Below are 26937 nucleotides of genomic sequence, written 5' to 3'. Positions count from 1 at the left end.
GTTAAGGTGATGGGATTGGCTTAGTAGTGAGGTGGTACAGGCCTCAGCGGGACCTTTAGGTCACTACTGTCGTTAGTAACCTAGTTAGCTGCTCATGTAAAATTACATATTAGAGCAGTTAACACACGTGTCGCTTCCTTTCACTTCTGCTCTTGCGTTTTTTAAAGGGCTGAACTCAGGACAACCATCACCACTTCTTAGGTCTTTTTTTTTTAAATTAATTATTTTTTGGGGGAGGGGTTTAGTCAATGTGAACATTCAATTGTAAATGTTTGAAAAACAGATTTTTCTCTTTCTGCAGAAAAGCCACCATTGAGAAGAAATCCTGATTGGTCTATCTGCCTGTCGACTATCCGTCCTCCAACACATGGCTGACTCCGAGGACCCACTTTAAAACACACACAAACACACAGTGGAAGGATTGTGGAGGGAAGTCCGGGTTGGACCTTTATGAATTCATCACGTGCCTCAGGTAAGTCTCTGTCTATCTGTCTTTGTGTGTCCAAGAGCTGCTGTGGTTTAAAACTGGTGGAACTGGAGAGAGACTGGTTCCTTTGTGGCATCTACTGGTTTGACAAAATAAACGGTGTGGATTTTAGTGCCTGGCTTGTGACGAGACATCGCCAGTGTGAGTGCCTGGGCTGTCAAATGTCGGATTTTCTTCTGTTTTATCCAGAGTTACTGTGATTCTATACATTTCGGCTGGTGGGGATACACAAAACCAAAACAGGATCTCATTCTTCTACATGACCTCTGTATTTACTGTGTCAAAGTTTTCACCTCCCAGTTGGATCCATATGAGCATGATTTGCATTCAGCGTCATTGTAATGTACAAGCAATGCAGTGTGATGTTAACACCTGTTAACAACCAATCCTGCAAAGTAGTGTACAACCGATGGTCATCAAATGAGCATTATGTACCATCATGCATTGCGCTGAAGGAGAGAGCATCTATGAGCGTAATATTAACAATCACAAACTACTTTGCATTTATTTGTTTATTTCATTTATTTGCTCATCACCTCCAGATTGACGACGTATAGCGCTTCTTTCATTCTTACCTTTTCACAATAAAAGCCCCAGACATGCACATGGCATCACCGTTTACCGGGGGAACTTAAATCACAACAAATTAGCTGGCAGTTCTTAATTGCGCGACAGCAGTGACGTAATTAACGGAGCAGAGAAAATGAGCCGAGTCCCAAAGTGTTTTTTTTTTCTTCATTTTGCCGACAATCTCACTATATTGTCCTCTATTTAAAACCCCCCCTGATAGTGAGTAGTGAATGAGTGAGTGAGTTCGGACAACCATTTTCTTGTCCAGCATATAATGCCTTATTATTCCGTGCATTAGCTCTTTGTTGACAACCAACGGATAATGGCAGAGTCATTCATTGGGAAGCACACAGCCGAGACACCTGTACGCCCTCCGTTGGTATTTTTTGACACCTTTTTGTCTCGGCATTGAGTGACTGCTTGACTGACTGACTATAATGCGGTTGTCATGGATACAGATATAGTACCTAACGCACACACATAAACTCACACAGACAGCAGTGTGACTCCAGGGGTTGATGCGCCTCAAATAGAAGCGCAGAGATGAGTCATCCGCTGAGCTGCTGCAGTACACACACACACACACACACACACAAACACACACACACACACACACACCTACCTTTAGCAGATGTGTTGTGTATGTGAGACCATTCAATGGGAGATATTTCCTGGTCAGTCGCATCTCTCTCCATTCTCTTGCTGCCTAAAGTGATTTGAAAGATTGAAAGATATCGGAACATGTTTTTTTATATATATTTAACCGGTGTACTGGATGACAGAGAAAGCAATGCAATGGCTCCAGTCAATGTAAAACAATGCAGTATATTGCAACTTAGTTTTCCGTATTAGCATTTCCTCCTCCTGTCTATGTATGCAGTCTCTGTTTGTGAGTCATACTGAGGCCGCCGCTAATCTGCATAAGGAGACACAGAGGTGTTTATACAGGGGGTGAGGATGATGAGGGTGACAAGGAGGAGGTGGGATGAAGGTGATGATAAACTAAATTAACGAAATGTAATCGTTCCCGGAATGGAAACTCATCACAGTAGCAACAGTCAGCCAAGAGCTGGGAACCTTAAGAATACAGAGGAGTTAAAAACCTCCACCTTATTAAAAATGATTAGACCAGCTGATCTACTGGATCTGTACTGGGCCCAGTACTTTTATTTCTAATATATGAGCTTCTGATCCGTATTTTTGTTTTTGTTAAATCCGTGGTCTCCTGCATCCATTACACTCCGTTAAAACACTTAAAGCACAGCTTCACTCAGGACTGAGCTGCTGAATGGAAAAAACAAATGCTATAAATAGCAGCAAGTAGTTTCAATTAATAATATCCACTGGCAGCCAAGTGAGAAAAGTGTGCAGTGCAGGTTTGGTTGATAAAGCAACATTTTTGTGCTTATCCCTGACGTTTCCCCATGCAGAAGTGTACGCAAGAAGTGTAAAAACAACACATTATGATTTTACTGGGGGTCGAGCTGGTTCTTACGGGGGTCTTGTCATTGTTCTTTTTAATGAGGGTTCCCACACTTAATCAAAATTTGATGGAAATTACAATATGGCTTCCCACCGGCAGCAGGCACGAAGTTTGTTGAAGCCGAAATGTGTCAAAATACCATTTTAAATGAAATATTGTGGCACTGCAGTGATCTCCTGGCCTACAAATCACACTACAGGGGTAGAGCCAAATAGATTAGATAGGTAGTCTGCCCCAGCCTAAATAATGGGAAATGCGTAGACTGTACATAAGAAATGGTCGTAGTTGTCATGACGTCACCTGTTGGTTTGTGGACTACGCTTTTGAACCATCGAGTTCGGCATTTTGGCCCTTGCAATCACTTTAAATGGACCATCATTTACTAAATGAACATCATGCTGGATTGAACAAGACTTCAAACTGAGGTTGAGACATAAACTCATGTTTACAATGTTTACTGAGATAATAAATCAAGAGAGAAGTAGGCTCAGTGGTATCATGACAAGGAAGTAGCGTGAGCGCTCATAGCCGCCATGTTTTGAAATAAAACAATGATGATCTCCACCTATGGCGTGGCATCGACACTTAACTAGAGGAAGAGTAGGTCACAGTCCCGCCCACACAGTCACAGTCCCGTTTCATTGACAGGAGATCTCTGGGCAGAAACATGACAGCGCTGAACGCCTCCCCCTCCCTCCCCCACCCGTCAACCCCCTTCAACTCCACACAGAGCTGTAGGCTTACTGCTCTCTCTCTCTCTCTCCCTCTCTCTCTCTCTCTTTCTATTTTTATCCATAGCTCCTCCTCCTCCCTGGCAGGCTATTTTCAGCTATAGTCCCTCCATCAGCCCCCATCTTCTGTATTAGTAAATGCTCCTCTTCTCCTCCCTGCCTGTCCTTTAATCTTTAAAGAAACAAAGATCTAACAGCAGAAACATGCAGCAAAAAAAGGAATGAATGAAGATGAGTGCGTGTTGAAGGAATGTCCTCCTTCCCTCTAGTTCTCCTTTGTTGATGTTGCGAGACTCCCAGAACGAAATAAGCTGACTTTCTCTTCATCCGTCGAACTTCCTTTCCACTCGGTGATCTACTTTCACCCTCCTCCCTCTGCCCTCCCCCCCTCTCGATGTTCATTCAGCAGCTCAAAGAGCGTCACACACACACGGTTGTGAGTCTCAGACTGTGAATATTAGCCGTCTGACCAGCAGCTGCTTCTGGTCGCCGTGCAAAGCACGACTCTGCAGCGGCTTTCCCTTTTTTCACATTGTGTGTTTTTTTCCCAAGCTGACGATGAGGGAGGACGTCGTGTGATCCCTGGCTGTTGGTTTTTCTCGGAGGATTATAACTCGCGGTTCTTCCTTCTCCAGTCCAGCCTTCCTCTCCTCACGTTTCCTTATTTATTTTTTAAATTTTTTTATCATAGCGCTCTGTCCCTCTCCCTCCTTCCTCCCATTTCCCTCTCTCTGTCATTCTCTCAGCGCTTCGTTCTAATTTTGGAAGCATGGAACCTCGGGGAGCGCTCTCCCAAAGCTATTTACGTCCTTGCCTCTCCTCCTCCTCCTCCACCACCTCCTCTATGCTCCCTCTCGTCAGCCAGGAGGAGAACAGCATGAGGATCCTTTGATGCCAACGAGCGAGGGGAATTCTGCTTCTCCGCTTCTCTGTATTTTTGTTGTGTTTTTAGCGGTGGGAAGCGGCGAGGAGGCTGCAGCAAATGATCCCCTCCCATCACTTCTTCTCAGCGTATGGAAATGCAGTTTTATAGGCTGTACACGGCAACGTGATTTCATTGATGACCACCTGGTGTTGGTTTTGCGTCTTCAGTTTGGTTGACTCAGAGCGGAGCACCAGAGGAAACAAACTTTTATTTTTTTCCTTCCGTCTGCAACATACTGGCCACTGTTGCTGTTCAGGAACCAGCAAAGTGCTCTGCATGGATCAGGACTCCAGGTGATGTAGACCAGCTCACGGGAAAGTCACATTTCAGGTCCTTGCAAATGTTTTTTTTATTTTTATTTTTTACTTTGAATCCTCAAGCCAAGCAGCAGGGAGGATTTGTGAAACGTGCAACATTATGAAAGATTTGGATTGTGTCCTAAGCTTCAGTGACTGGTCATCACATCACAGCACAAACTGAGCCGCCACACAGCAGAAGCTCTGGGAAAACTGAAAAGCTACCTGCCCAAATCAAACGGAGACTGCAGCCTGAACAGGATACCTTTGCTGGATTACACAATAAAAGCACCGAGCATTCACTTTGGAATTTTTGCAAGCAATTTTTTCAATCAGTTTAATGATAATTTGCACAATAGTTGCGCACAAAACATTCTGAAAGTAACCAATGATTGTCCCACATTTGTCCCCCCCGTGTTCTTGGCAACTTGAATCCTAAACTAAGCCATGCCGACGTCTCAGAGGAATAACTGACAGGCATTTTTATTCATTTATTTTATTTGGTGAGGAAATAGAGCGCTGCCTCTTGTCTTGGCATGCTGTTGCATCCCACGGTGTCAGGATTGTGCGCCATGTTGCAGACCATCTATGAGACTGAGTCCTGTTTCTCCTCAGCCAGCACAGACAGCCACCACCAGCCTCTGGAGCTCCTGAGTGGCAACAGGGGCTCCAGCACTGCCATGCCCACCGCCGGTGAGTCATCTGTGGGAAATGGGGAGGGGGGGCACTGCGCTGCTGCTGTGTGCTGGAGCTTTGATCATGACTAAAGATTTTAATCCAAATGTGCAAAGTGATATTTTTAACTGTCTGTTAACTATGTTTTTATTGAAAGGGAGGTTTTTCATATTGTTTTCATGGTGTATCACAGAAGATGTAAGCTGTTGAACAACTTAGACTAAATTATTGTAGTTGGATCAACATGGTCAGCAGTTTGAGCTGCTCAAGTGGCTGTGACATTCAGCTCATGGAGGCAATTAAGGTACTTTAAACCCCCTTAGCACCCGACTGCTTCAGAATCCGTGCTGCTTCACACATTCAAATCTTTCACAAACGTGATGCACGTATTTTTAAATCCAGTATGACTTATCTGAGGATTATTATCTGTAAGGTCCAGAAACCTCTAGAAATCTGCTCAGGAATCACAGAAGAACAGCCGAGGATCATCACTATTTCTTCGGTATCAAAGTTATCTTGTGTTAGCTGAGTGATCATCAGAAACAGATTGCCTCTACTATCCATTCAGCATGTATGGAAGGAAAAGGACGTTCTATGACGAGCCAGGACATAAATAAGTCACATATAACAACGTAAACTCACATGTTTGTCAATTGTACTCATATTTCAAGATAATCACTGATGATTACACAAAACACACTGCAATCGGGTGCGCCGCCATCGTTGGTGCTTCTATGTCAATGGATACGTTGCAAACAGGAATCACTGATGTAGAGGCCTTTGTTTCTTTGTCTTTGACTGTCATGAGTACTTTCACACAGAACGTGAATATTTCGTGGCAAAAAAACAGAACAATTTCTCTGAGCTTTCGCTACGCGATAATAAAGCCTCACCGATAGATTATTCAAAATGAGACTCTGAATGCGACAACGCCCTGAAGTAGTACGGTCCAGTAGTGAACTTTGCAACGATATTGAGTAATGATTGGGGTTGCTTTTTTCCTTAGTTTTTATGTTGATGGTCTTCCTTGTTGGAAAATATGTGCTCTCACTCTCACCTGTTATCCTTTTTGATATTTTTGTTTCTTTGTCTGATAATCCATGATTGAATATTAACCAATCAAACTTTATTTCACCTTTCAAAGTTGACAAAGCAATAAAAGCCCCAGACATATACACTGCAACGGTTTACCAGAGGGAACTAAAATTCTCTCCGAGCATTACGCTAAAAGGAATCTTAGTAAAATAGTTTACCGTAGCTTAGCTTCTACTACAGTGTAGCTCAGACAGACTGCTCTGGCTCAATATGATCATGGTAGTGAGTCCTCTGCCTGCATGAGTCTATTTAAACCATTGATTGTCACATATTTACATCGCTGCCGGGGTGAGGTTTGAGGTTTTATTCATCATGTTCCTGATAAGAAAGTCGATATTTTGTCAATACTATATAGGCTAAACCGGGGTCCACTTGTACCCCATGATATTGCAATAAGAGTGACATTGTCATATATATTGCGGTATGAAAAAGTGCAGGAATTTTTTTGTACATTGTTTAAATGGATCTGTTTTCAGAGCTAAATTAAGAGTTTCAAGCCATAAAAATAGTATTCATAAACTCACTAATTGTATAGATATGAAAGCTACAAAGTAACAGCCACAAAGCATGGTTAGCTGTGTGGGTGTGACTCGAGGTCGAATATAGCTGGTCACGCCGTACCGCTACGACAAAATGATCTCACTGTGGAGAGGCTCCTCCCACACAGAGCGGCAGCTGTAAAAAGTGTAAAAATATATATAGTTCATCGTGAAACTGTGGCAGTCCGACCTCGACTGGAGCTCCTTAATCAGAACTACTGGATTGAAAATGAGAATTAAGGGGAGTTTTCCTTTGTGTCAAGCTGTACTTCCAAAGCGTAAAGCATGATGATGCATGAATAACAATAATTATATCTGCTGAATTCATATTCATGCATCATATAAGCTTTTTTTTCTTTTTGTACTCATTATATTTTGAGGCTCAGAATGTCACTTTGACATGGCTCTTCTGTTCCTGGAACACTGGCCCACTCATCTGTCCATCGCCCTTGAAAACTTTGCCACATGAAGAAAAAGTCCATCATTTCAAATTGTGACGGAGGCGTTGTTGCAATAAAAAGGCCCATAATAAAGGAATCACTCAGTCTCCAAGCGGAGCAGATCTGTGAAGCAAAAGGCGAGCATGCCACAGGCGCTGTTCAATATATCCCTTTCTCTCGTGATTCCCTGCAAACCTCCGCCTGCTGCTGCGCACAACTCTGTCAGTTTGGGATGACCTTTTGTTTGGGTACTTTTTAGAGACGCCATAGAGCATGTTTTGAACGCAGCATGTAAGTGACGGTTTGGAGCAATGCCACCTCTCGATGCCAGCAGGTCGTTAAGTTACAAGCAAGACGTACATCCACACTAATCTTCTTTCCGGCTACATTTACAATGTTGGCAACGTTGGCGAGTCTACTCAGGTCGGTATATACAGAGTGTTTTTTTTGTCCAGGCTTAATAGGCTCACATCTACTGACGCGTTTAATGTGACGCTGATGGGCGCCTGTGTACGGATTCAAACGCTTAACTCAAAATAAACGGCCGAACTGCACGGCTAGCTACTACGCCGCTGTCAAAGCCTTCTGGGCCTGGTGTAACACAACAGACAGCATCCGCTGTGGATGACCTACAGTCTGCCAGCCCATAATACTTCTGACCCACCCTCAGTCTCTATAGCAACGCCACACATGTGACTCCTCTCTCTCTATAAGCTTCTAATTTGTCTAAAGTACACACAGCCATTATACTATTTTTACCTCACTCTTCTGCTCTGTCTTTTCAGTTTCCCTCTCTGTCTCTCTCCCTCTCTGTCTCTCTCTCTCTCTCGCTCTCTCTCCTGGCTTTTTTGTGTTGTGAGTGTTTTGCAGGGCTGATGTCATAGTGCCTATTTTCTTTTAGCGGTGCAGAGAGAGAGAGAGAGAGGGAGAGGTTTCCAGAAATACCTCCCAGCAGCAGCAGCTATGTAAATTTGGAGCAGAGAAATAGGGAGTCAAAGAGTTAAAAACTAGACATCTGCCTTTGTATCTCTTATTTTTTTTATTTTTTTTTTATCACAATCAACATTTAGTTGTTTTTTTATCACAATCCACATCGCATCTTTGTGTCTTTATTGTCCTACGTCTGGCCATATATGACTATAGATGGTAAAAGGCAGAGGGAACATATAAAAGAGAAAACCCACTAAGAAAACACTCGGCGCTAGGCTAGTACACTCATTTTATTTTTGTTAAAGTCTCCATCTTTGTTGCCTAGCTCAAAGAGGGACCCCCATGGGGCCTTATTTTGGAAAGTATGTACCGTAGACAAAGGCGACAGATGATTTTTGTCAATTTAAAAGATAATTTTCCACCATTGAAGTATAGTACTGTGAAAATATGTACTTGTAAGCTACAATATTTTTTTCGTACCAGAATGTAACGTTGCCCATTTGAATTGTGCCATGAATTACATATATAATGTTTGTCAATGGGCTGCACGGTGGTGTAGTGGGTAGCACTGTCGCCTCACAGCAAGAGGGTCCTAGGTTCGATTCCCGGGTAGGCCCCGGGTTCCTTCTGTGTGGAGTTTGCATGTTCTCCCCGTGTGAGCGTGGGTTCTCTCCGGGTTCTCCGGCTTCCTCCCACAGTCCAAAGACATGCAGGATGGGGATAGGTTAATTGATGACTCTAAATTGCCCGTAGGTGTGAATGTGAGTGTGAATGGTTGTCTGTCTCTACATGTTGGCCCCATGACTTTGCAGTTTTTTTCAATGATACAAATCTGAGTATAACAAAAACAGTATGGAGCTCCACCTCAGGCAACATGGTTATGTCACCTGTACCTCCAGTTTCTCCACTGAATCTAGAACATTTCCAACTCCTAGATTATGCAGGTCTGACACTTAAAGTCCACTACCTGCTGCCTTTATGGGATGCCTACAAGCATTTTTAATTGCATTGCACAAAAAGGATTGGAGATAGTGAATACTTCTCTTCAATCAGGGCATTTTCCCGAGGCTTTGAAAACTGCAGTAATCAGACCTCTTTAAACAAAGTCTAATCTGGATGCTTCAGTAATAAGTAACTACAGGCCCATATCAAACCTAACATTTTTAGGTAAGTTCACTGAAAAGGTGGTTTATCAGCAAATTCACACTTTCCCCATTGCTTTCCAGTCGGGATTTTGACCACACCACAGATGGCAATAATTCAAGTTTTGAATTGCATACATCTTTACAGTGATGCAACAAAAACTTTGGTATTACTGGATCTCAGTGCTGCCTTCGACACGGTTGATCACATCCTACTATTCATCAGACTGGAGAAGTGGGTGGGACACGCTGGTACTGTGCTAAATTGGTTCAAATATTACTCAAAAGATTGGGACTATTTGTTTCATTTGGTAATTATGAATTTGAGCGAACACAGATCATATGTGGGGTCCCCAAGGCTCTGTGCTAGGGCAGCTATTGTTCAGTATCTATGGACTCTTAGGGAGTATTACGACATATCTAATCACACCTATGCTGATGACACACAACTCTACATTACAGTGTCACCCCGTGACTACAATCACTTACATTCACTGATTAATGTATCCAACAAATAAATGAGTGGATGAGCCTAAAAACTACAACCCAAGTCAGAAATCTTGGTATATTTATGGACTCAGACCTGAATTTGAACAGCCACATAAAGACTATTACTAAATCAGCCTATTACCACCTTAATCAAATCAGCCTATTACCACCTTAAAAACATAGAAAGAATTAAGGGATTTCTGTCAAAACAAGATACAGAACAATGTGTTCATGTGTTTATTCAGTAGGTTAGAATATTGTAATAGTCCTAGTAAAGAGTCCTGGCCAACACCAGGGAAATTGTCCATATCACATCTGTCCTTAAATCACTGTCTTCCTTTGTGTACAAGGATAGATTTTAAATCCTGTTACTGGTCTACAAGGCACTTAATGGTCTCGGAGTCACCCCTCAGGTCATCTGGGACCAATTTCAGTGAAATTTGGTCCCTACATGTTGGCAACCTTTTTGATATGAAGTGCCATTTTAAAATGTTTGTGCCACATTTATGTTGAGGTTAACATCAATTTTCCCTCCCCCCATGATGAATTGTGGGATACTCTGATTCCTCTATATAGGGTATAATTCTCATTTATATATCTACACAAACAGACAGCTCTACAACTAGGGCTGGGTTTAAAAAAAGAACTGAATTTTGATTTACCTCATTTATGTGCATTCTTATTTATCTCTGCCTATTATGAGGAATCTCCTCTTCTGTGTTTCGTGAGGGCGGAGCTTTGAACTCACTGTATGTTTGAGAGAGCCTCATTCAAACGCTCGTCAGTCCTCTTAACTTCGCTAGCATATTAGCTGCTGAGTTTTATTAAAGCTGGTGTTCTGTTCAGAGATGCAGCGACTTAAAACCAACTAAGGCTAGAAGAGCTTTGAGTAAGGGGAAGGCTATGCTAATTTATGCAGGGTTAAATGCCATAGGCTTAAGCTAGTGGTGATAAGCATGTCCCCCCCCCAGTATTGCAGTGAACATTTGCTGTGAACACAGCATTAGTTTAGTCTGTGTGACTGTGTGACAAGGCTTCATGATTGAGTCCTGTTAGCACCGAGGTATAATCACCAGTCTGTGCTGCTTCCCACCAGGATTCACTGACTGGACAGACTGGATGCACAGTCTGTCTTTCATTCTCTTTACGGCGTCCGCCCTGCTGCTTGAATTACTGTGGAACAGCAGCAAGCTCTAGTCAGTCAGAGGCCAACATGATTGACTGAAATGTTGCCTCTTTGTCAGACTGTACATTAGTGTGTGTGTGTGTGTGTGTGTGTGTGCGTGTGCGTGCGTGTCTGTGTGTGTGTGTGTGTGTGTGTGTGTGTGTGTGTGTTTACCAGACTATAAATGTCTTCAGTTTGACGTCAGACGCTGGCTGCTGTGGAATGCTGCTCTCTTGCCAAAACGGACTGTTGTACACACACACACACACACACACACCAGTCCCTCACACCACACACACACACACACACACACACACACACACACCAGTCCCTCACACCACACACACACACACACACATAGACCAGTCCCTCACACCACACACACACACGGACAGTGTGTGTGTTGTAGTAGAAGGGGAGACACGTGCGTCACAGTGAAATGCCAGAATATTTGTTTAGGTAATTTAGATGTGAGTGGCTGCACACACAGTCACACACACACACACACACAAACACACACACACACACACACACACACACACACACACACACACACACACACACACACACACACACACACACACACACACACAGACTTATTCATCCTAAGCTCTCAGTTTGGGGCTTTTTTTAACCCTCTGAGAGCTGTGGGGTCGTCTCAATCCAGGCCGACATTAGTATCTTTAAAGTTGAACTGAAATGAAAAATGGCATTTTAATTACATTTAGATGCATCTATTTTACAATATATGCCTATTTGTTTCTTTCTGGAAAACCAAATATGACACGCACTTACATCAGCTAGTACCAACCAATTTCAACCAATAATATCATGACATCCATCCATCCATTAAGCAGAGCTATAGAAGGTGGTGAGCTAAACTTTTCAGCCATCAAATCAAATTCCTCCCAATGTTATGTCCCACCTACCGATCATGTTTCACTTTCACTTGATACTTGAAATGCTGCTTCTGCTCGACTTTAAAGAGGCTGTGGCGGGCTCAGTCTTAATGCTAAGACAAGATCCTGGTATCGTATGAAACTAGATGACCTACTGGATGTACCCAACCATGTTGTGCTAACTTGTCAGGAAGGGGGCTCCAAATGTAGGCTACATTTAGGACTACATTTTGACGGGGACCCACAAGTCTCTCCAGACATTTTTTTTTTAGCTTGCTGTTGTGACCTAGAGACTGGGGGCATTCATAGGACGGATGGCTTTCCTACATATGTTGAAAATAAGCGGGTTACTGAGTGGTTTCCAGAACAGAAGTGTGTCCATCCAACCGGAGAAAAATGCAATTCTTACAGAAATGTCCAGGTGCCGATCACACGATCCTTTCAGATGACACTTCTTCCTTCAGATGCATCTCAGTCTGGACAGATTTCCAAGTGTGGAAGTGCACAGAGCAGAAATGCTGCTACTAGCAGAGTGCTATGGAGGACAACAGCAGTCCGAGAACCGAAATAAATTGTCTGCTGGTACTTTCCCTTTCTGCTGCTTCCTTCTCCCCAATGTGTTGCACTGTCTCTATTTCAGGGCCGATTGCTTCTTCGGCAGGACGCATAGCTACATAATTACTGATGCCAACAGCGTTGCCATAGAAACCCATACAGATAGGTTGGTGATGTCTGGAGACACAATTCCCATCTGATCACTTGCAAGTAACAGTGAGGACAGTCTGTCTTAAAGATCGGATTCGAGGAATCAGATTGCCCTGCAGTCTGAGCGTAGCCTTAGATGCTAAATCACATCATGGTGGTATGGTATTCCTCAAAGATTTGGCGTCTTAATGTCTTAAAGTATTTTAGAGGGATTTCTGATTCATTATAATGATCAATTCTCTGTGGTACAAAATGGTTCAATTTGGCACCAAATCTATGTAACAAATGGTATCAACCTAAAACTTCCTGCAACAATTAAAGAGACCTAACATGGGAAATCCTTCGTATACGCCTATCCTAATGTTCTTAAAACCTTTGTTTACAATTTTCACAATCAGTTTTTTGATGATTTTTTTTATTCTGAGTACTGAACTGCATCTCAAATTAATCTTCAGGTTTCAGATCATGTGCACCACTTCTTGGTGGCATTTACTGTTGACCTCATGTCTCCCCCTAAAGATCCCCTACCCCCCTAAAAAACAGACAAAAACAGATCTATGTGGCTCTCAGGGTTAACTACTTTTTCTTGAAAGGACCACAGTCACTGAGCTAACTCAACGATCACAAACCAGCCCACCTGGACTGCTTCTTTGCATGTGGGTTTAAGGGAAACGTAGTCCTTCATGCTACAGGATGCAGCCAGAAATAAGAACAGAGCTTACATAGCTGTAACGATAGATGCTAATGAATAAGGCAACCATAGTGTGTTGTTTCAGTATCGACATTGCATGTCACATCGCAGGACGTGCAAGGTTGTCAAATGAAGTCCTTACAGGCCTTGACATTAAGCATTTTAAGCAAGTGGCTGTATTGTTTTACTTGCCCGATGGCAAAATGTACTTGCCCAAAATGGAAAACGTCGGCCTATTAAGAAAATGTATAAAACAGGTATTTGTTTGATTTTATAATAATTTATTATAATGTAAATACAAATACAAAACATAACAATTATGGTCTGCAAAGCTGTCAAACCACCTGTCAGCCCAACAGAAGAAAGGGCCTCAAAATGTATTTCATTCTCTTTGTCGGAAACTCCCGGCAGGTGAAGCAAAACATCTCGTCCTTTTCCTTGTCATGACGGACCCACGGAAAATTCTCAATCCAACTTATTAAAAAGTTCCTTTGCCTTTTAGTTTCGTATCCCGACGGGCCCGGGGTCTCGTTTTCAGGTGTCTTTCTTTTATTTGCGTTACATTTACCCGGCACTTGGCCAGTTTTCGGAGGCTGAAGGAACATAACGTGACTTATTTGTAGCGGTTGTCGTACGCCGGAGGTGACGGGGGAAATTATTGTTACGATTCTTCTTACGGGGCGTTCACACCGAACGCGATAGACGCGAATTGAGCGGCGACTCTACATTGAAAACCAATGTAAATGGCGCGATGACACGCGATTCAGGCGGAGGCGGCGCGAATGGAGCGTCTGGCGCGAATGAAGCGAATGGCGCGTCTGACGCGGCACGAATGGCGCGTCTGACGCGGCGCGAATAAAGTTGAAAATATCGAACTTTTCAGGCGGCATCGCGCCGCGACATCCAATCAGCGACGAGTTCAAGCCGACAGACAGATGAGCTGAGATGGACGGGCTGCATTACCAAACCCGACTCGGGAAGACCGGACCCCGGCGCGACGGGGGCCGTACCGGCCTCACACCGTCAGGGCTGAGCCTCGATCAGAAGGACTCAGGCCCCCGCGCGACACCGGGCAATCGGTCTTCCGTACGCCACATTTCCCACGTCCGCCCGCCCGTCGGACGGGGATTCGGCGCTGGGCTCTTCGCTCGCCGCTACTGAGGGAATCCTAGATAGTTTATTTTCCTCCGCTTAGTAATATGCTTAAATTCAGCGGGTTGTCTCATCTGATCTGAGGTCGAATGTGGCCCCGACTCTGGGGAGAGGTGCGAGGGACGTGGCTCCCGGAGGAGGCTCACGGACTCTGGCATCGGGTACCCCGAGGCGGAGGAGGAGGGTCCGCCGACGTGACCCGCCGGCTCCCCTCAAAAATGAGCGTCATGCGCGAATGAAGCGAATGACGCGAATGGCGAGAATGACGCTAAAAAAGTCCAAAATTATCAAGCGGCGCGATACACGCGTCTGACGCGATTGTATTCGCGTCTATCGCGTTCGGTGTGAACGCCGCATTATTCTGTTTGGCCGAAAACCGCAGCACAGCGCTGTAGAAAGCTCCGCTTCCGCGATATAGGAGGACGTTTATTTTGTCAATTTAGTGTATTTTCAAAGAAAAAAAATCACTTGCCCGAACGGGCAACTACACGTCACATTTTAGTTGCCCGATCACAGAGTTTACCTGCCCCAGGCAAGCGGGCAACCGTTAATGTCGAGGGCTGCCTTAGTACACAAAGTAGGTAGAAAACAATATTTAGGATGAAAATCCCCATATTTTCTTCATACCGCAATATATATTGCAGGGAGGAAAGGATTGCAATATCTTCTTTGAATATCGGGCAGCTGTATTTCCCTTGCTCTGAGGTCAAAGGTCAGGTTGCGACTCAAGACACAGGAAAGATTTGAAATTTGACTGTTACAATCCTCCCTAACAGGGCTAATTAGCTTGGCCTAATTGGATGGATGTTGCTGTTTGATTAGCTTTGACACCACGTGGGACGCAAAGGCAGAAAGGGTGTGGCAAAGAACAGCAGGCATTCCTAATTGGATTTCCTCTTGGTCAGCAGACGGGTAATGCTCAAGGGCACATCGACAGGTGTTCATGGTAATGGAATGCTGAGACAAAAAAAAAAAAACACTTTGCTGAGGTGGAACAGACCAGGCAAACACATTAGATATACTTGAAGCATGTGATTGAAACTTTATGTGTGAAGAGTTGGTTGCAAAGAGAAGTCTGATTGCATGGAAGTCTATGAGAAAATTATTTTGTGTTCTCAATAGCTAGTTTCAAGTCGATTGTCGATTTTATCATTTTTCTTCACTTGATGGAAACTTGATCTTGGCTGTCCATTTTTATACATGCCAAATCAATGCATGTTTATACATTAGTACCAAGAATCCTGCAATATTCATGATCTAAAGCAGCAATGGTGGGGCTCTCTCCTGTGTCGGCGTTGCCGGTGGCGCAGGTTGTTGGGGTCCAGGGTGATGCTGCACATGAGTGAGAATGTATTTGCTGTGTGAGTGTTTGACACTGGTAATGACATAGTGCAGTCGGATGTGTTTGACAAAGAGTTTTGGAGTAGCCCAACCAGGGTCTTTGGGTTCAAAGATGAGATTAATAATAGTCATTTTTGGAACTACCTTTGTTGCCCGATTGCTGCCTGATTTGTTCAGTCCAACGGTTGAGTAGATCTTCCAAGTAAACTTGCTTTACCTCCAGATGGCCACATATAACTAGCAAATTACAGCAGGAATTTCCGCCAAACAACTACACGTTATATAGGGCTGTGTTCAAAAAATCGATCCGCGATCCGATATCGATTCACGCTCAAAAAGCACGATATCGATCCAAAAATGTCTGGATCGATCTTTTCCAGGTGACTAAAGGCACTATTTTCTTTGACGCGCAAGGCGCACTATAAAAAGCGAGTGCCGGCTAAACGAAACCGAAACTTAAGCTAGCGAGATGGCTGAAGCTAGCGAGATGGCTGAAGCGGCACCACTAAAATCACCTTCTAGAATGAAGGCTCCGCTGACTCCGCTCCCGTTAAGCGGCGAAGTGTTTCCTCTGCGTCGGTCAAGTGCGCCGTCATTCATGCGGCGGCGGTGTTGACGCGCGGAGCCGGACTGAGCGGCTGCGCTCTGCCAGTCCGGGTCTAGGGACCGTCCACCAAAACTTGAGTTCAAGCGAAGAGAAAGTACTCACTCACTCACTCACTCACTCACACTCTCTCTCACTCTCTCACTCTCTCTCTCTCTCTCTCTCTCTCTCTCTCTCTCTCTCTGTGTATGGCATTTCACAAGTCTCTGGTTGTCAAAGACTGGGTACAGGGGTTCTTGTAGTTTTCTAATATAGAGGGCCACTTAATTTTAATTTATTTATATTTTATTTGGTCATTGTTGTTTAGTTCTGGTCATTGTTTTAATTCTGCCATGGATATGTTACTTAAATTTCAAATAATACTTGGATTTTTGTCTAAAATAAATACTTGATTCTTGACTCTTCTCTCTCTGTGTCCCTCTTACACGTACACAGATACAATCACAAACACATGGAGCTGTTTTGTCTATGGGACAGTATTTATTTGCATTATGTCTGTAAATAGATCGATATCGAATCGAATCGGATCGAATCGTGGATCGAATCGGATCGTGACCTTATGAATCGGAATCGATCCAGGAAATTCGGATCGATTCCCAGCCCTAACGTTATAGCTTGATGCTTCAATGAAGTTTACACATTTGAAATGATCATGATGCGTGCCGACCTGTCCAGGGTGTACCCTGCCTTCGCCCAATGACAGCTGGGATCGGCTCCAGCCCCCTCGTGACCCTAAATACAGGATAAGCGGTAGAAAATGGATGGATGGATGGATGGATGATGCGTGCCTTGATGAGTTCCCATATCTTTTATTTCACACACTTAAAAAGTCTGCTCAGCTCACTCCGCTCTGCTGCCTGAAGCAGGAAATCACTATTAATCCGTCATATTGATTAGCCCACAAATTCAGATCGGTACAAGTTGGCGCATTTATCATCAAGCTTTTTTGAGACTGAAGTCTACCTGAAGGGTAGCGAGTAACGTGTGTTATTCATAATCATCCCCAGATAACACATTTGCTAAGTTCATCTTTAAATAATCACTTAATGCATGTAATAGGCTTAAAAACACAAATAATAACCTTTAATCTGCATTTACTGTTTCTCTTTCCTACTTCTACCTGTATCAAAGGAATGGGTTAAGTAGTAAGGCCCACCTCTTGCTTAATTTGATTGGCTGCTTCTTTTATGCACCTCTAGAAGTGCAATGAGTGGAGAAAGAGAGGAGCAGCCGCCAGGCGTGCCGTACCACAGTGGTTTTTGTGGACGACGCTTTTCAGACCAGTTTCATAATGATAAACACAATTCAATTTGAATCGTGTTAAGATGAGATGTTATTTAATGCTGATGACCTCTGGTATACCTTTTAAACAGAGGGTGATTTTACTTAAATTGCCTTTGAACTTGACAGCATTTATAGTCTCCATATCAAGTAGTTGATTTAAAAGCTTACAGAAATAAATCGAACAGTAACAGGACAGGCATATTCCTACTAGATCCAGATATTTAAAACTGCCAGAGCAAAGCTGACTCTCAGTGCTTTGACTTAAAAATAATAACTTATTGCTGCATGTCACACTCAATCAGAGTTTCTATTTGCCCAAACGTGAATGGAAGTAATGGACACAATGTTTTTATTGGTGCTGATGGTGTCCATCCTTCGATATGCTATCCAATGCTAGGCTAACGCTAGGCCTCTGTCGTTTTCTAGGTGGCAAGACGCTTTCAACACTATCACAGCTCATCTACATGAAATGGAAACTGCCTCTATGTGTGTGATGAAATAGTTTGACAACATTTTCCAGACTAATCAATCTCTCTCTCTCTGTCTCTCTCTCTTTGTCCATCCTGTAGTAGTGGAGGTGAAGAGCAGCCTCCCATCGGGCATGCAGAGCCCAGTAGGAGCAGCAAGCGAGCAGAGAGGAGGAGGAGTTGGAGAAGGTGGTGAGTAGGGAGTCCTCTAAGAGCCCTTGGGGAGGAGGAGGGGGGGGGGGGGGGGGGGGTTCCATGTCTCAACAAGGGAGAGGCACTGATTTAGTAGGTCGAATGTCTTCTCTCCTAGGAGGTCTTCAAGGGTTCCACGTAGAGCTGTTGTGATCATTTTTACCTTCCTGATTACGATACCCGAACTGAGTGCCAATCCAGATTGGATATATAGTGGATCCGGGTTCAGGTTGATGCTGTGTGGAGGTTGCATGTCCTCCCCATGTTGGCATGGGTTCTGTCCGGGTACATATGATAGGTTAATTGATGACTCTAAAATGGCCTGTAGGGATGAATGCTCAGGTGAATGGTTTCTTTCTACATGTCAGCCCTTTGATAGACAAGCAACCTGTCCAGGGTGTACCCTGCCTTCGCCCAATGTCAGCTGGGTTCAGTGAGCAGCCGGCGTCCACAGCCCCCGGGCAACGGCAAGGTCCGGGCAAGGGTTTCTCTAGAGCTTATTGCTGGAGCCACCTCGATCCGGGCCTTTCCAAACCGACCAACCACAGCTGGGTGTTGCACAGATGAAGGTGCTCGACCAGGACCAGGGAACAGATCTTCTCACATTGAGCGGGCATCTCTGACGGGGAGCCTTCCCTTTGTGAAGTTTTAAAATGATCTATGTCTCATTATGGAAGTGTGGCCGGTCTACCTCGACTGTAGGTAATGAATGGAAAACGTTGAATTAGTCGTGGAAGAGAGAACCTGTGTGAGTTTTCCTTTTGTAACAAGCAGCAGCAGAAGTTTGAGTAGCCAACATCGCACATCCTGTGTGTGACTGTTATACTGATATGACAAATTTGCTTTGGGTAAAAAAACATCTTGGCATTAGTAGTAATTATGTATTATACGCTACTTATATATTGTGTTAGGAAGTGAAACATGTCATAAATCTGTCTCGAATGCCTTCTCTGCTCATGTTAGTTAACTAGCTCTCCTGCCAATTTCAAGAACTGTTGTTAACAATGGACATTATCAGAGAGAAATAGGATGCACAAGAGTGTTTAAGCACAGGTGTGTAATACTCGTTTTCACATGTGCAGTACCGATAACATGTGAGTATCACGTACGTAGCTACCGACGTGTTGGTGGTGTTCCTGGGTGGCGTCAATGAGCTGATGAGTAGAAACAAGCCTGTTGTCCGTTGCTGCTTTTCCAGGTGGGGGTCCAGGAGAAGGACCAGGAGGAGGAGGTGGAGGAGGAGGAGGCGGCCCAGTAGATCTGCGGACAGAGCCCAGGGTGGGGTCTCTCTCTGGGGCCGCGGGGGCGGTGGACACAGCCATGAGAGAGCAGCAGCTCCAGCAGGAACTGGTGCTACTCAAACAGCAGCAGGAGCTCCAGAAGCAACTGCTGTTTGCAGAGTTCCAGAAAAAACACGAAGTGCTCACGAGACAACATGAAGTCCAGCTGCAGGAACACCTGAAGGTTGGTATTCACACATGCATCGCTCCCTGAATCCAACCGCGAGCTTGCTAGTCGACGGGACAGAAAACCTCCTGAGCTGTCGCCTTAGTAAAACGTGAATGTGTGTTTGTGTGTGTGCATGTGTGTGTGTGCAAGCAACAACAGGAGCTGTTGGCAGCAAAGCGGCAGCAGGAGCTGGAGCAGAAGAGGAAACTGGAGCAGCAAAGACACGAAGAGCAGGAGAAACATCGACTAGAGCAACAACTGCTGCTGCTGAGGAACAAGGAGAAAGGCAAAGAGAGTAGGTTACACTGATGGTGCTACTAATGCTAATGAACCAGGCATCGACCTCCGCTTCTGAAAAGTGAAGCCGAAGTGGAAGTGCCTTAACTTGCATTCTCTCTGCTGGCCATTAGGGGAGAAGTCTGATTGAATAGAAGTCTCTGAGAAAATGGTCCTACTTCTCTCTTGATGTATTATCTCAGTAAACATTGTAAACATGAGTTTATGTCTCAATCTCTAGTTTCCAGTCTTCTTCAATCCAGCATGATGTTCATTTAGTACATTATGGTCCATTTAGAGTCCACCAGTCCAGAAAGCAGGGGATGCTTTAGGGGGTGGGGCAATTGTGTGATTGAAGACTTGATTGAAAAATGGCCACATTGTTGAAACTGAGGTTTCAAAACCGTAGTCCACAGACCATCACGATGACCACTTCTTCTATACAGTCTTTGCTATGCACAGTCATCTCTGTGTCAGCGAAGTGTCTCACTCTCTGATGTCTTTTGGAAGGTGCCATTGCAAGTACAGAGGTGAAGCTGAAGCTGCAGGAGTTCCTTCTCAATAAGAAAGAGCCTGGCATCGGCGGACTGAACCATTCCTTCTCCCCTAAGTGCTGGTGAGTGTTCCAGCGATCGCAACATCAACAGATTGGTCACTCAGTCTCACACCAAAGTCATTCACTTTATTCTTTAAAATGAGTTTTTTGTATATATGTAACTGTTAATGTCAACTTAATCTTGTGCACTAGTTATTTAGTAATAGGAGTTTTTGAAGCAGGCTTGTATGAGGTACTTCTACATAGTCAGTGTATTACCCACAGTAGATGGAGTTTGGAGCAAAGCAATGTGCTGCTGTGGGCGTATTTTAGACATCTAAAAGAAAATCAATATCAATGTAAGTGTACGCTATATTACAAATAATTTTACCTCCTTAAGTTGCCGTCAGGCTGCCCTTTCTGACGGGGAACTGAAGCTACTACACCCATCTATGCTCTCTTTGAAGCCACCAGACTCCATTGGCAAAAACAGTCATTTTACCTCCCAGAACCATGGGGGTTTCTGTCATATCGCACATTCTTTGGGAAATGTGCCGTAACAATATCAAAATAAAGTCCGGTCACATAACCCGTTAAATGAGGGCCCATGAAATGCAGTTTCTCAGGAAATACACGATCTCCTCTTCTTCCCACACAAACGCAGTTTTAAACATCTTTTTTTGTCAGTCGTGCTTCATCACGGCTGAAATAGGAAGAGGAGGTTTCTGTCCTGTCAACGAGGAGGAGAATCTCAACACTGATACTGACACAAATGAATCACTCTAGTTGAAATATTTCAAGTCACGTGAATATGTGAATGACACCAATAATCAAATTCATTTGGATTTGCGTGGATTCGCTTCTTTGCATTGCCATTGAATGCAATAGCGCCATGCAAAAGATTGGCTTTGCTTTGGGGTGAACGTACCATCAGACTCTCCTAAATATGGGCACAGGTTTCCTCATTGAGAAAAAGCAGATGACAGGCTTTAATACAGGATTAGGAAGTACATTTGCAATTAAACTTCTCTGAGATTACAGTCACAAATAAATGAGAAAACAAATGTTTGTTTTTGGTCCATGAATCCATGAATCACTTCACTCTGCAAAGTTGGATGAACTTCATCACACCACAGACGTATCTGCTTCTTGTGTATTGTACCTGCAGGGGACGCTCTAATCAAATGATACTTAAATGGAAATATTGATAAATAGTAATTATCATAAGCATCCAGATTTTGAAGAGACATTGCTTCATATTGGGCCTATTCAGAAGACAACAACAGACTGGTTTGAGGTTTTTTCTCATACATTAAGGACTTAAGTGTCTGTTTTTGTTTTTGTGAGAATATTACCCTCGTCCTGCTGATTTTTTCCCCCCTACAAAGGTCCTAATGTGCCTTCATATTTTAACTGAGGATTTTTGGTCATTTAAGAGTGATTTGTTACTCTGAGTCAATGATCCACTAAGTGATTTCATGACCAGACGTGGCCTTTATTAACAGATATTGCTGATGTCTTGAATTTCTGCTGTCTTTCTCCTTTTTTGTGTGGATAAGTGATCATTCATCAGCACCGGAGTCCCTTTAATCACACATTTACATGTCTATGTTCAAACCATCACAAGAAAATGTCAGGCCTCAATGTCAGACCCTGTCAAGCTTTTCCCTCAAATTAATTTGTTCAGTAGTAACACATCGATTGAAGAACAGCCACAGAGAACATGTTCTCACAGTAACAGGAAATAACAGGAAAGGCTTTCTAGGAAATGTAGGAAATGACTAATTGAAGTACAAGTACACCAAGCAAGTTGTCCGAAAATTACTTTACTGAAACACTTTTTTCTGATTGCGCCGGCACTCTGTTTGAATCTATGGGTTATGATACCAAACCTCTTTGGAGCCGTTTTGAGAGTTTTAAGCATATTTTGAGTATCAAGATAATGTTGCGAATCACAATTATTTGGGCCGGCATTATTGTCAAGTACGGATGTGTATTCCGAACATAGCACAATGTCGATAAAAAAAGGGGTAAAAGTTGTATTTTTCTCTCAAAATGTTCTACCGCTCCTCAAACAGCAAAAGTGCAGTAGAAGAAATAGAAATATATTTTTTTCATTTATTAAACCATTTAATTAAACCAAACGGGCAGAAAACCTGAAACACTAGCAGTGATTATTTTATAACACACTTTTTTTTGTTGCAAAAGTGCACACAACACTCTCTCCACTATTTTGTCGTCCCACACTGACACGTGTGAAAACACTTTGAGATGATGAGTTCACTTACAAATAGGAGCGTGAGCCCTATAAATAGGCCACAATTTGTTTTGGACAACAATGGAGGACAATAGTGGACAGAGAGGGAGAGGGGTGAGAACTAGAGGAGGAGGAAGAGGAGGAGGAAGAGGAGGGCATGCCAGGCCATACTTTCCACCACTTTCCACATGGCATGTAATGTGGATGAAGTTTTATGGCCAGACCCACAAAGAGGCCAGATTTAGCCCTTTTTTTCTCTCTTCTTTTTTTTTCTAGCACAAATGTTTTTATTCTCTTCTGCTGCACTTTTGTTGTTTGAGGAGTGTTAGAAATTATTTGAGAGAAAAAAACACTTTTTAAACTCGTTTTATTGACCGTGGCGTGTTAAGAATAGAGAGGCCCCTCCCACTGGACCACCATGATTGAGGAATGGCAGTGAATGGCAAGAGACAGATATTTTTTGGATCCTGTTTGAATTGTACGATTAGACATGTTTGTCTGTTTAAAAGATACTTTTACACAGAAAGTCACATTTTGTGGTCTGACTGTTAAAGTAGGAGACTAATTAGAAAGACATCACACATGTGACCCATCTCACTGAAGCCATCACACGTTTGACACAACTTGTTTGCAAACTGCTCTGCACAGACAAAGCAAAAGTGTTTTACATTCACACCATCAGTGTGTAGTTTTGTGTATCATACTGACGCAAAAACACTATTTTCTGAAAGTTTTGCAAGAATTGTTTCCATTGTATAATGTGTTGCTGGTTTGATGGCTTTGTGTGGGGAGTTTCAAGAAAAACTGTAATCTTTGGAAACAGTTTGACCGGCCAGCTGACGTGTTGTTGATGCTTTTTGGTGTGTTTGTCCACAGGGGAGCCCAGCACCTCTCCCTGGAGCAGGGCTCTCCCCCGCAGAGTAACACCCCAGGGACTCCCCCCTCCTACAAACTACCCCCACTGCTGGGGAACTACGAGGGCAAAGACGACTTCCCGCTCCGCAAGACAGGTAGGAGTGGTGCATGTAGACGGAGGGCGTGTGTTTGACGGGGATTACGTGCAGTGTGGAGTGTTTACATTGCATGTGTGTGTACGTCAGGCTCGGGCGGGATCAGTTTTTCATACCCGCCTGACACTTCACAGGGGTGTGCGGTATATGGCGGGATACGTCGAGCTTTAAAGCCAGCCCACGATGACACTCAAGGCTGTAACGTTGCTAATAATTTAATATTCCCTGTCTTGCTGTCTCTTGACCACACACACAGCAGGTCACATCGTCACATCATAAAAACATTTGACTAAAAACTAGGTTAATAAGGATACTTTTGACCGGCTACTATAAGTTTATTCACGTCTATGTATTAGCCCTGTAGCATAACCTACCTCTTGTACGTCAAATTTTTTTTTTCAAAGCAAAATTAACCAGAACTGACATCCCTACTATAAACTATAAGCTTTTTATGGCACCAAAAGAACAACACTGGCAACACTGAGTCGCCATCTTTCTGAGCTCAGCTGCCTGTCACACGATAGAGACGACCTCTAGTGGTGCTCGTTGTGTACTACAACACATTGAAAATACATGCTCATGCATACATCTTCACCATTCTTGAAAAATAAATTGGGCCTACAGCTTTCTGTTTTCATGTGGCACATTAAAACAATAACGGTGGGAGATTTACTACGGAAGCAAAACGTGAATTTCCATCAATATGTTGCAATATGTGAGCACATTTTCAATTGGCAAAATTATGGGAAAATGTGCATCTTTCTCCTCCACGATGGTCCCTCCATGTGTTCAGCTCTTAACATTACAGTTATCTATTTATTTGCATTTTTCTGACAAGTGAAGTTAAACTTGACGTTCTAAAACCAAGTGCTGCAGGAAAGACGTATTTTTGACGGGCCAACTGAGAAGTTAGCATCACATTGGTTCCCTTGACAAAAGCCAATACGATTTGTGTATTTGATTTTGGACTTTTGCAGATAATAAGCCCGAGTTTATGCGTACCTACACATTTCCAGCGAGATAACCTTCACAAAAGAAAACCACTTTTGTGATTTTTGAAGCAAATCTCTCAAGTCTGTGTTAAAACACAGACTAAATTTCAGTTATCTGACCAAAAACACAAAAACGATGAGAATAACCAAAGTGCAAAAAATGCTGACTAATTTCCAGGTCTATATTCACTTAATGGCTACATACATGATGATGTATGCTGTTTATGCAAACCAGATGAACTGCGGTTCGGCTTGTTTATGGCAGTAGTTCTAGATACTTCGCAGTCTCCTCTAACGTGAAAAATTGCAATGTCATGCTACTTAAATACACTGTGTCCTGGGATAGTTTCCACGCCTCTGCAGACTTGCATATGATAATAAAAATACCATAATTCATGCCATAAATGTACAATATTTACATTCAATCCACTTGCACAGTCATTGGCTGCCGTGATCCCACACTGTCAGAGGGTAAGCAAAGACTAAACTTCCCATTTTTCTGGAATCAGGACTGAAACCTTGGTGCTTCTCCCCTCTCCCGGCTCCTTGCCTTTAACCTTGAGTTTTCGACCCAAAGCTACCTTAAAGTACACCTGCTGTGGTTGCTCATCCAGCAAGCGAACTAGCGGGCCAAAATGTAATGTAGGATTACCAAGACAGCCTGTGCTTCTCTATCCGCTCTGATAGTCTCCTGTTGGCAGATGACCAGGCACCTTAAAATACCCCCCTGAAGCCCTCTGCTAAACAAAACACCGGCCTTCTAAGTGAAGACCAGATTAAAAGCTCAAATGAGCAAAATCCACCACATTGACATAAAATGTGTTTCTTCTTCCACCTGTATTCCAACCTACATAATGTAATATGAAAGCCTTTATACAATGGACAACATGCAAATATTTCTCATTGCAACGATGCAAATCAGTGAATTGTTCTGTGTGAGTTTAAGTTCCCCTCTTGTAGACGGTTACACTGCGTATATGTCGTGTACATTTCAAAAATATCCCTTCCTCACAATGTGATTGGTTGATGCCTTTATTTGTGGTGCAAAAGTGCTGAAAGAAAAATCGATCGCATCCCGGAAAAAAAGTAACTGTTTCGTCGGTATATATTCATGACAAATATATCCATATATATTGATGTGATGACGATATTTTATTCTGTAATGTTGTAGGTGAACCATTGGTGCTTTTACAAAACTAATTACACAGTAAGATTTTTCATAGGTAATCATCAGAAGTGTGGCTCTGATGACTAAGAGGGTTAAGGCAAATACGAGAAAAGCTAGACTAAAGACACCACTAATGCAATGCCACCATATTTCGATATCCAAAATGTATAGCAATATCTGACTTGACATCACGACATCGATATGATATTGATATATTGGTGTGCTTATCAGTATTTCTCTTTTGGCACCAAGTTGAATCACTCTCGCTCCCCCTCTCTTGCCGCCTCCAGTCTCAGAGCCGAACCTGAAGGTGCGTTCACGGTTGAAGCAGAAGGTGGCCGAGAGGCGGAGCTCGCCGCTCCTCCGCAGGAAGGACGGCACCGTCATCAGCACCTTTAAGAAGAGAGCCATAGAGATCTCAGGTGAACACTCGCTGCACATACTTACGAGTTCTGTAAGAAGTACAAGCTTGCATTGTGTGTGTAACGTGTAAACTCACATTCCTCTGTCTCTTCCTCTTCTCCTGTGTTTGACTGTACGTCCACCAGTCTCCTCTCTCTGTAATAGTGCTCCAGGTTCAGGTCCCAGCAGTCCTAACAGTTCCAACTCAGCTATTGCCAACGGCAACACGGGGTCGGTCCCCAACATACAGACCGAGGTACACACACACACACACACACACACACTTTATTTGATCATTGAAAGTTAGACTCCTGTTGTGGTTTGGTTTTCACCAGCTCATGTCTTCATGGTGGACCCGCAGCTCGAGCTCGCCCCCTACAGTTCACTGCGGTTTGTACATTTACAGAACAAGTGGTGACCAAAACGTGCTTTGCAGAGACATTTCAAGAGGCAAATCACAGTAATGAAAGCAAACGTATAGTTATGCTCATCATGAAGGGGACTCAGAGGCAATTCTTTGTTTGAAATGTGGTGATAGATAAGACA

The 26937-nt window shown here is 43.4% G+C and overlaps 1 protein-coding gene across 4 annotated transcripts in view; it reads left to right on the top strand.

Moving 5' to 3' along the window:
* Positions 1-26937, top strand: part of hdac5 (histone deacetylase 5) — a gene marked incomplete at its 5' end in the record, with an annotated part of 56790 nt that overhangs the window by 12122 nt on the left and 17731 nt on the right. For 2 of the 4 annotated variants that reach the window (XM_084036640.1, XM_084036641.1), the window contains 8 exons: positions 302-472; positions 18213-18302; positions 19501-19766; positions 19902-20046; positions 20538-20643; positions 23696-23829; positions 26280-26411; positions 26538-26647. In XM_084036640.1, the coding sequence (XP_083892766.1) occupies positions 451-472; positions 18213-18302; positions 19501-19766; positions 19902-20046; positions 20538-20643; positions 23696-23829; positions 26280-26411; positions 26538-26647 (1005 nt within the window). Of the gene's footprint in view, positions 1-301; positions 473-5028; positions 5186-18212; positions 18303-19500; positions 19767-19901; positions 20047-20537; positions 20644-23695; positions 23830-26279; positions 26412-26537; positions 26648-26937 lie in introns of those variants that run through there. The other 2 variants (XR_014599011.1, XM_084036639.1) reach the window with 1 other exon arrangement.

The sequence above is a fragment of the Eutrigla gurnardus genome (genome assembly GCF_963514095.1).
Source record: "Eutrigla gurnardus genome assembly, chromosome: 20".
In the NCBI taxonomy this organism is placed as follows: domain Eukaryota; kingdom Metazoa; phylum Chordata; class Actinopteri; order Perciformes; family Triglidae; genus Eutrigla; species Eutrigla gurnardus.
The sequence above is the reverse complement of the archived record's forward strand: the minus strand, read 5'-3'. Positions and strand labels throughout refer to the sequence as shown.